General features: G+C 39.3%; 3 protein-coding genes across 3 annotated transcripts in view; 2 read left to right on the top strand and 1 right to left on the bottom strand.

The window, feature by feature from the left end:
• Nucleotides 1–3563: 3563 nt before the first annotated feature.
• On the top strand, nt 3564–4432 carry LOC141834405 (uncharacterized). The gene is made up of 2 exons (XM_074721756.1): nt 3564–3687; nt 3789–4432. Exons 1-2 carry the CDS (start codon nt 3673–3675, stop codon nt 4191–4193), a joined length of 420 nt encoding a protein of 139 aa, XP_074577857.1. The 5' UTR covers nt 3564–3672; the 3' UTR covers nt 4194–4432.
• Nucleotides 4433–10117: 5685 nt separating this feature from the next.
• LOC141835247 (transcription factor bHLH62-like) lies at nt 10118–12459 on the bottom strand. The gene is made up of 7 exons (XM_074722682.1): nt 11626–12459; nt 11347–11541; nt 11188–11253; nt 11025–11093; nt 10878–10949; nt 10568–10777; nt 10118–10486 (listed from the first exon to the last, which is right to left on the bottom strand). Exons 1-7 carry the CDS (start codon nt 12391–12393, stop codon nt 10382–10384), a joined length of 1485 nt encoding a protein of 494 aa, XP_074578783.1. The 5' UTR covers nt 12394–12459; the 3' UTR covers nt 10118–10381.
• Nucleotides 12460–13826: 1367 nt separating this feature from the next.
• LOC141834403 (receptor protein kinase WSS1-like) overlaps nt 13827–16387 on the top strand; it is a 17318-nt gene continuing 14757 nt past the window's right edge. Inside the window, exon 1 of the mRNA XM_074721754.1 lies at nt 13827–16164. Within this exon, the coding sequence (XP_074577855.1) occupies nt 13875–16164 (2290 nt within the window). The 5' untranslated portion in view covers nt 13827–13874. The remainder of the gene's footprint in view (nt 16165–16387) is intronic.

The following is a 16387-nucleotide window of genomic DNA, read 5'->3' as shown; positions in this document are numbered from 1 at the left end:
TCGGCGATTAGTTCGCGTCGACGGAGAGGGGGAAGGCACGCACTCGATCGGCCACCGCCGTATCTACCGCTGGATTGCGAGAGAATATCCGCAGATACGCACATGCATACCCTACAGCACGAGGCAGGCAGAGAGCATCGTATCCACGTGTACAGCACGGGGAGTACGGAAAACTGGCTGCCACTGGACCATCCATCCGTAATGTGTATATAATCAATTCACGTTAGGTCGATCTGATTGATACTATGGCTACAGCATGAATGCGCATTTAATTAATTCTTTAAATTTTAAAAAAAATACAAAATTGAGGTATGTCGTCTTTGAAATTAATGACTTGTACTGGGTTTATTCTACTGCGTGAGAATTAATTGCTGGACTAGTGCACCCCATGGGCATTCATTTATTTTTCTCCTAGTGTTCAGATATTTGCAGTACGAGTCCGATCTTTGCAAGATCATGCACTGCCAATGTTTTCATGGGAAAGAGCATTGTAGTAGTAGTCGTGAGAATGCAATCAATGCATTCTACTCTAGGATTGATATTACATGGTATAAGATCGAATTAAGTATTTTAATCATAATTAATCTTACACGGAATAGACTCTCTCCTGAATGACGAGATGAATCAAAAGTTTCTTCGACGTTTCATCGACTTTACTGGTTCTTGAATTCGCTCATGAGTCCATGGGCTTTTTCATGGATGGGTTTTGAGGCCCATTATTGCGGTAACCGAGTTGGATTGAAATTCAAACTACTTTCTCTTTTCGAGTGGTTTTAAGCATTTGATTAGCTCCTTGAAAAAGTCATCCAAGATTTGGAATTTTAATACTTTTTTAATGAAAAGAATGCTGACAAATCATAAACAGTCAAAAATGTAATTATGAGAATTATAAAATAAAAATAAAACACTCGTTTGTATATTCTATTAATTAGTTGTTTGTTTGTTTGTTAGTGAGGAAAGAAGAAGAAATGATAAATAAAGAAAAGGAAATTTTGAACTTGTTTAATTTATAAAAGAGTGAGAAAAGAGAAGAAAATGGTAAGTTTTAATTTTTCTTACCCATGAAAATGAAATTTTTTTACATTTTAATTTTGAATGTAAGAAAAGGGAAGCAATTTTAAATATTATTTGTTCTAATTTATTTCTATTTTAAAATATTAATTTCTAAATAATTTAGTTAGTTTAAAATTTTCAAATATCTTTTGCTGAGCATGATATTTTCACTCTTTTTTTCTTCACCAAAATCTTAGCTAGTTGTTAAGTAATTATATTTTTTTCTTTAATTTAAATAAATCTGTAAGCTAATTATTCTTTAGTTACGAATGTATCCGTCACCTCAAATCACTATCACATGTTGTAATAATATAATATTTATGATATTTCATGGAAAAACTTATAAAATAAAAAATCAGTAAAGTAATACATGCTCAAAGCAATGCGTCAAAATCTATATGCTGAATATGTAATTCACTTAAAATATGTAAATTAAATTTATGAATATAATCTATTAATTAATAGAGTAACGAATAAAACCATGAACTCTCTTATAAAGGAATTATTTTTTTATTTAAAAAGTAATTAATTTGTATTTATAAAATAAATATTAACATTATAAAAAATAAAATCATTAAAAAGTGACGATATTTTTATATTTTTAATCTTTATTTATTTTCCATTATTCTCAAATAGAATAATACATGTTATATTAATGAATTTTCATTCCTCCCCCAACAAGAAAAACATAAATACTTTACATCTTCTCCCTTCTTCTTCCATTAATAAACTTTCTCTTCACTCTATCCAAACAGAAAGTTAGTCTCCCCACTGCTCCTCCCATGATCTTAATTTCATTCTCAACAGCAACATTCTCGCCGTCCTTTTCTCTTCAGTGCTAGCTCGAAGCCAAACACAACGTTCCTGCCCATTCCATGCCAAATCACCTAGTAAATTAAAGCAATATAATTGTTGGGAAAGGACTTGAAGGAACATGAACATGTCCGATCGACGAGTGTCCCAGTAAACAGCACTAGTGCATATCATTTTTCATCAAGCCATCAACAAGAAGTTCGATCAGTGATAGTAGTTTCTGCAGAAGCATGGGCGTCCACCAAACTGATGAAAAAAGAAGGCTCCAATCCATCTGTCAATGTCCTCCGAGGCACATCCTCTTGTATGCATCTTCTAATTACATGGCCAATGCCCTTTTGCATTGTTTAGACATATATATCCATCAGAAGAATTTCAGATCAGCAAGGAACTCATCATTTAAGGCCACTTTTATTTGTTTTTGTTGTTTTCTTATAATTCCTCGTGCTCTACTTTCTACTGTACAGCTATTAGCTAGAAAGCTGCACGCTCTCCTTCATTTTAAGTCCGTTTATTTACCTATAAAACACTAGATCCTTCGTCTTATAAATTTTCACTCTTTAAGATGCATTTTTTTCCTAGAAAGCTCGGAAACCTTTCGGTGGAACGATCCAATCAACTCCAGGACAGAGTTTCAAGGTCTATAAATAAATCAAGGCCCTACACTTTTCCTCCTTGGCTCGGAGTGTGGTAAAATAATAATAATAATAATATAAAATTTTTTTATCGTAATCTTTTATTTAAGTTTTTATCTTGGTGGAATGAATCATGAATGTTTCAAGAAGTACGTACAGGTGGGAATTTGTGAGTTTCATAATTGCCAGTGGGTTGGATCGACGGTTTAGCAGATGGATACGTGAGACTTTGAGATTTGTGTGGATGATGATATCTCCTTGCGTGGATTGTCGTGAGGCGTGAGCGACTGTGCCCATCTCCATCGTAAATCGTGCATCGCATCGATTGATTGATGGGTTCACATGTGATTAAAGAATGTTTATAATAAATTATCAAAGCTACACACCTTCCCATGTATAACGTATTCTAAATAGATATTTATCAAGTATTTTTTGATAAAAAAATTTAATAATTATATATAATAAAGACTACGAATTATTTATTTATTTTCTCTCTTGAGGGAAAAAAAACAGTGTTTCATCTTTTGTTCCGGTCAAAATGTCTGTGACACGTCGCTGCAGTTGGGCCCCATCTGAGCTGTCCGCTCAGGCACGGAGCTCTCCCGGGCAGGCGACCACGTCAGCATCGACTCATCCTCGCACAGTCGTGGGCCCACCTCCCACCGCCCAAGACCGACCGTCCTCCCTGCGGGCCCCGCTCCCTTCGTCCTTTCCTCCCCCACGCAAAAAGAGAACCTGCCAACTTGCCAAATTTCTTCCCGTTCCTTTTGCAGATGCCTCCACGGCTCCGCCCCTGCACAGGTTGCTCTCCCCCGAAAATCTACAGCGGCTGCTCTTCCCCCACAATTTCATCGGATGGTGAGTGATTCACTGAGAAATCCACGTCAAGAGTTGGAGTGCAAATTGCTCATTCCGATCCTCTTGATGGCCCATCGAGAAAAATGCAAACAGGTGGAAAGCTACATTCATGAAATGGAGGCGACATGGCTTGAATCTAGTAAACTAATGGACTCGGCCAGCCAATTGTATGTGGCGTGTTGCCTGTCAAGATTCCTATGGCCATGGACCTCCCCTCTATAAATACCCTCTCACCCCGAGAGCCCACTCCCATCCCTTCATCTGCATCTCCCAGCAGCTCCTGCTTCACTCTCCTCCATACCTTCCACCTCCCATGGCTTCTGCGGCGGTGAGATCGATCGCTGCAGGGTTTCAATTTTCTCTTTGAGGTTCCGTATATATATATGGACTGGAGATTTGATTATTGATTGTGCTTGGATGATGTTGCAGGTTGAATCAGTTCCGGTCGCGGAGGTTCCGATTGAGGCCCCGCCCGCCCCGGTGGAGGTGGAACCGGAACCGGCGGCGCCGGTGGCCGAGGAGGTCGCCATCGAGGCCGGGGCTGCCGTGCCGGCGGCGGAGGAGCCGGAAGAGGAAGCTGCTGCGGAAACGGAAGCACCACCGCCTGCTGCTGCAGCAGCAGAGCCCGAGGAGAAGCCCGCCGAGGAGCCAGCTGCGGAGCCCGTTGTCGCCGAGGCCGAACCAGCAGCGGCTGAGCCGGCAGAAGAGGCCGAGCCAGAGGCCCCTGCTCCCGCAGCTGAAGAAGGCGCCGAAGCTCCGGCGGAGGAGCCCAAGGCAGAGGAAGCCGCGGCAGCTCCGGCAGCGGCCGAGGAGGCTGCTCCGGCCACAGAGTGAGGAGGAGGTAGGACGCGTGGTGGTCGTCTGGTCGATCTTTTCAGATCTCGTTACGGTGGTCATGGTTTGCATGGCTATGGCTATGAGAAGGAGGTTTAGCAATAAGAGTTGAGTGATGATCAATAGCTGTTGTGGTAATAATATGAGTCTGTTCTTGTGTGAGATTTAAATAATTAAGCGTTTGTATCTTAAATTTGTTAGTTGATGGTTTAAGTGATGATGATCAATCATCTTAGTTCTATCAGATTTAACACATTGAATACATGGAAAAAGGCATCACAACGCCTCAAACTGTGGCCTGCTCGCCATGTTGATGATGAAGGTGAAATGAACAGGAAGAACTTACGGTAGATCCATTAGAGTTCAATCTATAATAACAGCAAACATTTCTTTGAGCTTGCATAAATATTTAAGAATATGATTGTTTAAAATTTTAAATATATTAAGTTAAATTTGATTATATAAAATTTTAAATATATTAAGTTAAATTTGATAATATATATATATATATATATATATATATATTCATTGATGGATTTAATAAATTTAAAATTTTATAATGAGATAAAAGTGTTATCAATTGAGTGTGTAGAATATAGATGTGATGTTCAATCCTTATCTTAATACACGTAGGCGAAGTTATAATCGTATACTAACTAGTACAGACTGTGGTGTTGATTTCTGAAGATAATCATCAGTAGTGTTGGTCTTCAAAAATCAACATCATAATATTAGTTCTGATAATATACTACAGTGTTGATTTTTGAAGACTAACAGATTTAATGCATTGAATACATGGAAAAAGGCACCACAACGCCTCAAATTGTGCACTGCTAGCCGTGTTGATGATGAAGGTGAAATTAACTGGAAGAACTTATGGTAGATCCATTTGAGTTCAACCTATAACAACAGCAAACATTTCTTTGAGTTAAGAATATGATTGATTGAAAATTTTAAATATATTAAGTTAAATTTTATTATATATATATATTCATTGATGGATTTAATAAATTTTAAATTATTTAAATTTTATAATGAGATAAAAGTGTTACCTATTGAGTGTGTAGAATATAGATATGGTGTTCAATCCCTATCTTAATACACGTAGGCAAAGTTATAATCGTATACTAACTAGCACAGACTGTAGTATTGATTTCTAAAGATAATCATCAGTAGTGTTGGTATTCAGAAATCAACATCATAATATTAGTTTTAATCATACACTATGGTGTTGATTTTTGAAGGCCAACACTACTGTGGTGTTGCAATGTCTTGGAGTGTAGGTTTTTGCACTATGGTGTTGATCAATACACTATGATGTTGATTAACTCCTGTAGGTTTTTACAGTGTCTTGGAGTTCAAGAGTGCTCTTCGTTAACATTGTAATTGATTCTTTATATTGCTTAAAAGATTTAGAAAGTTTCAGACTTTGTGCCTATTGACATGAGCCTATAACTTCATGTAGGACACTCATTACTAGGATTTCTCACTATATCCCCCTTCTATACCATGCCAATCACACCTTTCATCTCATTGTGAGTTTTTATAAATTTGAATCCCTTAAGTTAATCAATATGTTTTTAATCTTCCATCTCATTAATGGACTTAGAGAGTTTCGATAAAAATAATTTCAATTATTATGAAATTATTAGGCGAACTTGGGTCTAAATAAATCCTTGTTTACTATATTTTAAGATCTTCTCAACAATACTAAAAACTATTTAAAACTATTAAAACATAGTGATATTGATTTTCAAAAATTAACACCACAACGATATTGATATTTAACTTGTAGTACTAATTTGTGAAGACCAACACTAAATTAATTTTTTATTCAATTTTTGTTATTTTTTATTAATAAAATTAGCTTTATTAATTTTATATTTTTATTTTTTATAATTAAATATTAAAAAATATATGATATTAAAAAATAGGGAAAATATATTTTTTAATATTTTATTAAATTTCTTTTATAATTTTAAAATTTTTATTAAAATTTTAAACATAAAAATAAATAAATTTAGAAGATTATTTATATCGATTAAAATTTAATTTAATTTAAGTGCAAAGAGAAGAGAATAATGATATTGTATGAAAAAAAAGAAAAAATATTAAATATTATATGTAAATAAGAGAGAAGAGAATAATAATAATAATAAATATTGAAGAATAAAATAGGAATCTAGTATGCCATTTATGAAAAATAAAATTTAAATGCATGTTTTAACCTTCAAAATTAAATTTCATTGTCGTATTACTCATTTTCTTTTAGTAAAAAAAGTAAAATCCGTCACTCACAAAGTCCCACATGATCCATATTACACTTTCTCAATCCATCCATCAATCATCCACTTACTTAAGCCATTTAAGATAAATAAGATTTAATCTAAAATTTAAAAGGATTAACAGTGTGATCCAATGACTACCAATGTACATCCACTCAAATAATATTAGCGCAATGGATGAACTGACTACACTAGAGAAAGAGCTCTGTCCTCTTGCTAAGTCACATTCAAATGATGTCAATGAACGAATTGACTATATTAATATTCTATTACTTTTTAGAAATGACAATGAAGTAAGATAACGTAAATTAAGATTTCATCTTCACCACACAAGTCATGTTAGGGCACTAGAGAATTTAAAGCTCTAAAAGCCTCAAAGAGTAGTCGGGCTTGGAATGTTTTGAGTAAACAAATGTATTATGGGATAGCATTTTCAGTATTAAATATGCACCTTAATAAGACATGCACCACTGCCTTGTGCACAAAGCATGTTTCGTCGATGTCTGCAAAAGGATAGGGACTTTCTACTGTGACAGAAACCACGCGATTTCACCCGATTAATTCAGAAGGTATTACGCCTATTCTACCCTTCTAATCGAGGCGGTTAACCGTTGGTTTATTAAAAAATTTTATTTAAATTTTTTAAACATAATTGGTATTTAATAATATTTATAATATTTTAATAATATTAATGATGTGAATCTATATTGATTAATTTATTCTACCTTAATTTTTATTTTAAATTTATTAAAATTATTATATCTTTAATTTATTAATTTTATTTAACTCTCTTAATTATTCAAGAGTTTATTTTATATATTTAATATTAAATTTATAAAGACTATTTCAATTATATAATATATCCAATAATAAATTTATCAAATAATATAATTTATTTAACAAATAAAATTATATATATAGTAAATATTATTATTGAATATATCAAATTAATTAAAATATATAATTTATTTGATATATTTATCTCTAAATTTGATGGGTTTGATTCGGACTCCATCTGAATTCGTAACTAAGTTAACGGATTAATTTCGATGGTTAATCTTTTTTTTTATAAATTTATAATTTTTAAATATTTTTTAAATTAATAATAATTTTGAATCGTCATGTGGTTGGCTATAGGTGGACGGTCATCTGAAATATGACCTTAAACTGATCCGCGGAGCATCTCACGCTAGACGTTGTTGTCAGCTGACGTCCTCGAATTCAAATCCGCCCGTTGCCGCCTCCCTCCCTCCCCAACGTCTCTTCACGCTGTCGTTAGGGTTCCAATCGCCGGCTCCTGCTCAATGAAGGCCTTCGCGAGCCTATGGACTGCTAAGGTTTCGCCCTCCGACTCTCCGAGGCCGCAGCCCGTCGTCGTCTCACGAGCAGAGGCCTCCCTGGATCTCCAGTGAGAATGTCGACCCTTTTGCGTCGTCCCGTCGGATCGGTTTTCATTTCGTTCCCTACTCGCCCACCGCTTCACTTCGGACCAGGCAGCAACCCATTGATAGGAAGCTAAGCTCGGAAATTCCGGATTCACAAGAGGCAAGGGTTTCAGGAGTTGAGAGAGCAGATGTGAACAGAAGCAGGGATGTGCAGCTGGTGCTTGCTGATGGATTGACAAGCAATGGTACGCATAATATTCATGTTCCGAAAGTAGGTTTCGATTCTATTATATAAATTACTTTCATTTTTGAAGTTTTTTCGATGCTTTGGATTTAAATATTGTGCTATGAGGATCTTCTTCTTTCTTTCTTTTTTTTTTTTTGCATTTTCTGTCAAATGTAATAAAAACCTTCTTCATGGTTATATAGTCCATGGAACAAGTCTTGGCGGGATCCCTCAAATGGGAAAAAGCACTTGAAGATCTCACAATTAAACATATATGCTGCTGAAATAGCACAGCTAAGAGTCTAAGACTATTGATGATTGTCTTTCTTCATCTATTAAGTTTTTTCGATTCAAGTGCTTGGTGTGATCCTCATCGATGCTCATTGAATGCAACGATTGCTCAAACTAGTGAGGATAAAATTGCTCGTCTAGAGAGTCTAATGGATGGTATTCTTCCAACAGAAGTGTTCGTGCAGGAAGAATTTATTGCACTTGAGAACGAACATAAGGTCTTTGTGATCCATGTCTTCATTGCTAATTTCCTTTATCATTGCAGTTCCTTTACCAGTTTTCGTTTCCATCAAACTTTTTATAATCAATTTTAAAAGAATAATTGCTTTACAGCTTCTGAAAGAGAAAAATGAGAATCATCCTGAAATTTTAAGGTTAAATATCAAGCTGAAAATGGTCCGAGATGAGCTTGTTGGCTATAGAAACATCGTCGAAATTAGTGACAGGGTTTTTTTTTTTCATGGAAGTGGTTCAAAACTTACGAAGTTAATTGCTGAACAGATTTCTTTGCTTCAGCTAACTCATCAAGAAAGAACTGCAGCCCCTCTCAGCATAAAGGCAAACCAAAGGGTTAGAGCGGTTGAAAAATGAATCATGATACAGCAACTGCTCCAGTGAATTGCACACGCAAGGTCACATTTCAACTACCGAGTATCATTTGTATTATAATTTGTTGTTTGCAGTTAGTATATGGTTATAATATTGATCTTAATCATATCTGTATTTGCAGCCAGCCATGGTTTCTGGGCCTGGTGATGATGCTGAGAAGCATGGAAGCTTGAAAATCGCGCATCCATGGCCCCATGAAATGAATGCCATGTTGAGGAAACACCTAAAACAGCATATGTTGGATTGCCTGGATTAAACGAAGCAAGAAACAAGTGAAGTTCATTGCAGTTTACACAATAAGGTTATCTATCTCGATTGCAACCTCTAACGCATGATTTTTGATGCTTGAACCACAGATGGTTGGAGAACTCGAGCTCAGTCATAATCGACCAGTGTTAAGTAAGTTGCATTGAGTGATCTGACTCCCTCTAACTCTACCAGTTGCTCCCATGTGAATTCCTGGGATTCACATTCTAGTTCTCAGAAAACTAATCCTTCACTCTTTCTCAGATTAGTCTCTAAATTTGAGATTGTACAAACAATGGCGATATAGCAAAATGATTGCTCCTTCAAGTATAACTTTAACTTGGGCAGGACAAAGAAACCAAATACATCGGATGCTTGTCCAAATCAGAATCCAGCAGTTGTTCGGTGACATCTGACCTTCCATCACTTTTATCCTCGTTGGCATTCAGACGAGCAGATGAGGTGCCGTTGGATTAACCAGATCTTCCAGGATTTGTGCACTGAAGAGTCAGAATCAACAAACACAAACATCCAGCTAATTTGCTTTCTCTCACACGAAATCTAAAGGTTGCTTTGTCAACGAATTATGCTCAAGTTGGTCCTTTTGTAATCCAGATCTGCGTAACTAATCATTTGATACTATTCCATCCAGAAAAAGTCAGAAATGGAGTCCAGCTTAAGCAAGTGCTGTTAGCGCACACAGTGGTGGTCGAGAAAGTAAAGATCCTTGACTTAACTTTATCTGTGTTTGATTTCCAGCTCAAATTTGTTCTCTCCCACTTCACAGCTGTTAATCAACCACCACACACTTCTCTGAGACAGAATTCTGAGACTGGAAGGAGAAAACAAGGGAAAGGATATACTTTATAAAAACAAGGTTCTTTTAATTTGTACCCAGTTTACAACAAACACCTATAGTTTATGAGGATGATACAGTATACCATCACCCTCATAATGTTACAATGTTTGCATGAGTTCTTCACAAGACCTACTTTGGAGGTTCCTGTGCTTGTTTCACACAAACGTGTTTGATCGGTAGTAATGTATAAAAGACATCTACTCCTAAGCAACCAAAAAGTACAGTTCAATTAACCATTCATGATGGAACTTTAATCTTGTGAATTCTTGGCCTAGGTTCTACGGAGTTCACTCGGCGTAAAGTAGCTGCGAGGAGGGTTCAGTCGCTTGGCTCTCCCCGAAGCCCATCTGAACAACATACTGGCGGAGGTCATCCTCCCCGAAATTCACAAACTGGAACACAGTCATCAGTTAGACATTAAGATTGCTCTCGAAATGTTTGTTTGGTTCATTGGCTAAAAAGTCCACCATTACCTGAGAGGTGGCGTCAGTGAATCCATCTAGGTGAGGCACTTGCAAACTGGAAGGCCATCGAAGTGACATTTCCAACAGGTTTGAGTCTGTCTGTGCATCGATACTGTCGGGCACAGCAATCTTCAGAGGTTGCTGAGAAAAAGTGAAAGCTGAGCTTGCCATGCCTAGTTCATACAGTTGGTGTGGAAATGGTACATGAGCATGATGCATCTAAGTGACAAGGCAAAGTTTATGGTGAGCCTAAGTCATTATTGATAATAAAAAGTTTTTGATGAACACTAGATTCAGCAAAGAGAATGAAAGAAATTACATCTTTCGGGAGGAGAGTCTCCATATCAAACTCTAGCTGGGAATTCAAGGTGGCAAGCTTCATGGACAAGAACTGCGACAAGATGAACATAATTTAAACCAAAATCTAGTTTGATGAAGAGGAATCGATCGTCTGTTATAGTTCTACCTCAACTTGCCGCTGCAACGACTGCACATAGTTGATGATCTCATCGAGCATAACAGCCTTGCCTGTCACCTTCAATTCAAAAGCATATGGCTTCAAAATCATTAGATCAAGAACAATTCATTTGTAGCAAACCAACTCCAAAATAGTAGGGGGAAAAATTTACCTTCCTGCAACCTGGCACAAGATTTTGCAGAAACTTCATTCTCTCACTGATCTTTTCTCTCCTGACCTGGTGAAGAAGATAGTGAAAGGCTCAAATTAGCAATTAAAGGAGGGAGATAAGAAGAGCAAATCACTACAGAAAAGTGTGTTCTTTGCTTACCCTCTCGGCTAGGCTGTGGCTGTCGGTGGCTTGCCCTCTTCTTGCCCTGACATGGATGTAATCCTTCAGCGGCTCAAGCGGTTTGGCATCTTCTCCCAGTTTCCGGCTACCATTGCTGTTCTGCTCACTCGTCGGCTTTGCGGTATTCTTTTGGTCCTCACGCAGTTTCCGTTTCTTTGTACCAGAATTTTCCTCCTGCAGAAAGATAATTCTCCCTTTAATGCACCATCAGCTGGTTGTGCCCTAAATTCTAACAAAAGATCAAATCTTGGTAGGTACGTTGGGAGGATTCATGTTGGGGGAAGACAAAGGCGAGATTTTTCCTTTGCCCTTTGGAGCTGCTTTCCGCTTCCTCGCATTGCTCTCGGCACCAGTCGCCGCCAAACTATCCGACACCGACGAAGCTCCCGGCGAGGACGAGCATGAAATCCTACCGCCAAATCTGGACATTTCCATCGTCGAGTCAGATTTTGTTACCCCTTTTCCGTTGTTGGCTGCCATGAGAGATTGGCTGCTCGAAACCCTAGACAGCTTTCCCGCCTCCGCGATCCCTAATTGCGCCCCGATCCCGACGTGATTCCTCAGGCCGAAGCAACAGAACCTCGCCGCCCTCTCCCCCAGCCCCGGGTCACCGGCGAACGGCGCGAGTTGCGAGGCCGCCATTTCGTTCCCCTGCCCGGGAACGCCCTGCTGCTGGTCATCCGTGACGGTCAGGTTGAGCATGGGAGGCGAACAGGAAGTGCGGGCGACTTGGCACCGCGAAGTAGGAGTGATGTCCCTCGACTTGCAGATGCTTCCAAGCCGGCCGATGAGCTCACGAACAACCACGCCATCGTTGCCTGTCGGCGTGTTGAACGACGGGGACAGGACCAGAGAGCTGATGTCCGACTCCAGGTAAGCGTGCGCGTCGTGCTGCATCGGCTGATCCCATCCGAGGTTAAGCGAGGAACGCGGAAGCTGGTCGGCGCCTGCGGCGGACTTCAATTCCGACGGCAGCACAGCTTCCGCCAATGGCCCGTTCCCGCCGAAAAATCGCTCCTTTCCCATTTCCGAGAGGCGGAAACCGCGGAGAGAAGCCGAAAAATAAGATGTAAAGGTGAAAATTTTCAAGAATGGAGAAGAGCGAAGCGAAGGCTGAAAAGGTTAAGCTGTTTACCACCGAGTATATATAGAATGTTGTACTAGAGATACAGTCACCGGAGGTGGCGGTGAAATAGTAGGGGGCTTGAACGTGCGGTGAGGAGGCCCCCCCTAGAGGAGGCGTATCACGTATGCCCCCCTACAGAAGCGGTAACCTTTTACGGGAATTAATTAATTATGTTTCCTTTGATCAGTTCCCCGGTATTTTTTATTAATTAATTAAATTATGTTTTTTTTTGTCCCTAAGTAGGATATGATCTTCTACGATGTATTATTTGTAAGAATTTTCTTTCAAATGGAGAATGCAATCAAAGGATGCTGGGCATCTGGATTGTCATTTTCATTTATCCTGGTAGTTAATCAAGATTTATCATTAATTAATTAACTGTTAAATACTCTTATCCTCATTTTTCAAATAATAAAAATAATAAATTATAAAATTTTAATTGAATATCAAAATAATAATAATAATATGTAAAATTGTAAATATATAATAAATATTAAAAATACTTAATGTTGTGTGTCTAACATTATCAAACATGAAAAAAAATAATGAGAAAGGAAAATAAAATAAAATTTAGTTGAATATTTATAACCATTCCTTTATGTTGCTAATTAACCTAATAAAAACATTCCAATTAATTTGAATTTTCAACTGTTGTCTTAAAAATAAAAACATTTGAATTCTCAATAAAATTATAAATTAAAAAGAATTTAATAAAATTAAATGGAATGAAAAAAAATTTAATCGAGGTAATTTAATAAAGGGTGATTATTTAAATTTGTGTAATTATTGTATCATCAATTGACAAGAGAAAAATGAGAGGCGTCCACCTAAACTCCCACGTGACAATGACTCATATCGAATTAAAAAGGTAAAAATTCAACAAACACCATGTGATGAGGATTAGTTCGTCAATAATAATAATAATAATTCATTTTATTACTCTCATTTATTATAATAGTTTTAATAAGCATTAAAATAATTTTAATTATAATTAGTTTGTAATTTTATATATGTTAGAGCAGTTTGGACACGACAGTAAAATAATAATATTTTTAAGAAATAAAACGTTCTTTTAAAAAAATAAAATAAAAATAAGGGATAATTTATTCGGTTGTTAAATGTAACCGCACGATACTTAAATTAATATAATGAAAATGGGGCTTGTAACAAAATCCTCAAAACCGGGCTTCCCCACGCGTCTTGCCAACGCAAAACCAACCTCGTTTGTTTGGTTCACAACCCGTCTCTCTCTTTTCTTCGCTCTCTCTCTCTCTCTCTCTCTCTCTTCGCTCCCGCCACCTTTTCCTTCCTCCTCTTTCATCATTCTCCACGCAAAACCTAACCCCTTCCGATCGAGATCCACATGCCCCAGTAGCCCACAATGGCCGAGACGAGGAACCACTGCGCTTCCTCCGCCGCCTTCGCCGCCGCCTTCTTCCTCTTTCGCTTCCTCTTCTGCCTACTCGCGCTGGATCTGCCCCGCCAATGCCGCGGCGCCTCCTCGCCCGACGCGGCGGCTATGTCCGAGCTGGCGCGGTCCCTCTCCGGGGTTCCTTCTAGCTGGAAGGCTCAGCAAGATCCCTGCAGCTGGGACGGCGTTACCTGCTCCGGCGGCCGCGTCACCGGCATCAATCTCGCCTCCCGAGGCGTCTCTGGAAGGCTTCCTCCCGCATTCGGTGATCTCACCTCGCTCACGTCCCTTCAGCTGCAGCGCAACAGCATCTCCGGCCCTCTCCCTCGCCTCAGCAAACTCTCCTCGCTCCAGAGCATATTCCTCGACGGCAACGCCTTCGATTCCATCCCGGACGGATTTTTCAGCGGACTCTCCTCCCTCCAGAAGATCTCTTTCGACGATCTCCCTCTCGCCCCCTGGAACCTCTCCCAAGACATCGCTTCCGCTGCTGGACTCGTCCAGTTATCCGCCTCCAACGCTTCCCTCACGGGGTCGATTCCAGACTTCCTTGGCTCCCTGTCGAGCCTCGGCATCCTCCGTCTCTCTTACAACCAGCTCACTGGCACCCTCCCGAGCTCCTTCGCCGGCTCCGCCCTCCAGCAACTCCTCCTTAACAACCAGCAGTCTCGCGACAAGATCTCCGGCCGAATTGACGTCATTGGGGCAATGCCCCAGCTCACCATGGTCTGGCTCCAGTCCAACAGCTTCACGGGGCCGATACCTGATCTTTCCAACCTCACGGGCCTTGAATCCTTCAACGTCCGCGACAACTCCCTCACCGGCGTTGTGCCGCAGTCTCTCGCTGCCTGCCCTTCGCTTAGGAATGTGACCCTCTCCAACAACCTGCTGCAGGGCCCTTTCCCGCAGTTCGCCAGCAAATCCATTGTTGAAGACGTCAACAAGGGAAACAATTTCTGTAGCTTGGATGGTAGCGCATGTGATCTCCGGGTTACGGCACTGTTAGCTGTGGCTGAGGGGTTTGGTTACCCGGCTGTGCTTGCCAAGTCATGGCAGGGGAACGATCCTTGCAGTAGCAACTGGTTGGGTGTCACCTGCGACCTGCAGAAAAGCATCAGCGTGCTCAACTTTGGGAATCAGCATTTTGGCGGGTACATCTCTTCGGTCTTTGGCAACTTCACCTCTCTGCGTCAGTTGTTATTAAGCAACAATAATCTCACCGGAACAATTCCCGACAGCTTGACTCAGATCCCTACTCTCCAGCAATTAGATGTCACTAATAACGACCTCAGTGGGGATGTGCCAAAATTTCTCAGCTCTGTTATGCTCAAAACTGATGGAAATCCCAATCTCGGTAAAGACTCTAGCTCAGGAGGTAGTAGCTCTTCTCCAACGAGTGGGACACCTAGTTCTCCATCTTCTGACAACAAACCGTCGACTGGATCAAACTCTGTTGCCATGATTGTGGGTATCATCATAGCTGTGATGGTTCTGGTTGCTTGTTCAATAATACTCTTACTGCATCACCGCAAGAAGAACAAGAAGAAATTTGGACTTGTTCCAACTAGGACACCACCAAATGAGCCTATTGTGATTGACATGAATACTAATGGTGGAGGATTGAGCATGTTAAATACCCAAAGCAGTACTGAGAGTGCAACTGCATACCTTGGTGAACCTCAAAGCATGCATATGTCTATTCAAGCACTGAAAAAGGCCACAAATACTTTCAGTGAGGATTATATATTGGGCAAGGGTGGTTTTGGAATCGTGTACAAAGGGGATCTCGGTGGAACACTGGTTGCTGTGAAGAGAAGTATATCTGACTTGATGGGTCAAAAGGGCCAACAAGAGTTCAAAGCAGAGATTGATGTTCTTAGGAAGGTTAGACATCGGAACTTGGTTGCACTTCTTGGATACTGCGATGATGGCCAAGAAAGACTTTTGGTGTATGAATTCATGCCAGGGGGTACACTGGGGCAACACTTGTTTGAATGGGAGAGCAGAAATGAACCACCACTTACTTGGAAGCAACGGCTAGCGATTTCTTTGGATGTTGCCAGAGGTATTGAGTATTTGCACAGCTTGGCCCAAGAGAGTTTCATTCACAGAGATTTGAAACCTTCTAACATACTACTAGACAAAGATTTGAGGGCCAAAGTTTCTGATTTTGGGTTGGTAAAACTTGCTACAGACAACAAAATGTCCATGATGACACGGTTAGCAGGGACTTTTGGGTATCTTGCACCTGAATACGCAAGTAAGTGGATTGTTTTACTTTTTTAGCAGATATTTTGTCTTTTAAACTATAAATCTGTAAATCGAGCCCTTCACTAATAATTCAAATATTTTGATGGGAATGTTTTTAACATTGAGGATTTCAAATGTCAACCCACATTTTTTTGTTTCTTTAACATTTATCATTTAAATGCCCATTGTCGGTCTTTACATGCAAAGTCCTTGAGCTTGTGACTTCATCTTTT

This window comes from Curcuma longa, chromosome 9, assembly GCF_044706935.1.
Source record: "Curcuma longa cultivar G26 ecotype Majalengka, Jawa Barat chromosome 9, ITB_CL_G26_1.1, whole genome shotgun sequence".
NCBI lineage: Eukaryota > Viridiplantae > Streptophyta > Magnoliopsida > Zingiberales > Zingiberaceae > Curcuma > Curcuma longa.
This window is presented reverse-complemented; position numbering and strand designations above follow the sequence as displayed.

Bases quoted from the DNA above. Each gene is read 5' to 3' on its own strand.
- LOC141835247 (XM_074722682.1), bottom strand. From the start codon at position 12,393: ATGGGAAAGGAGCGATTTTTCGGCGGGAACGGGCCATTGGCGGAAGCT. The intron at 11,094-11,187 runs GTAAATTTTTCC...TTTGAATTGAAG, and splicing joins TTGTGCCAGGTTGCAGGAAG to GTGACAGGCAAGGCTGTTAT. The intron at 10,487-10,567 runs GTAATGGTGGAC...ACTGTGTTCCAG, and splicing joins TCACTGACGCCACCTCTCAG to TTTGTGAATTTCGGGGAGGA.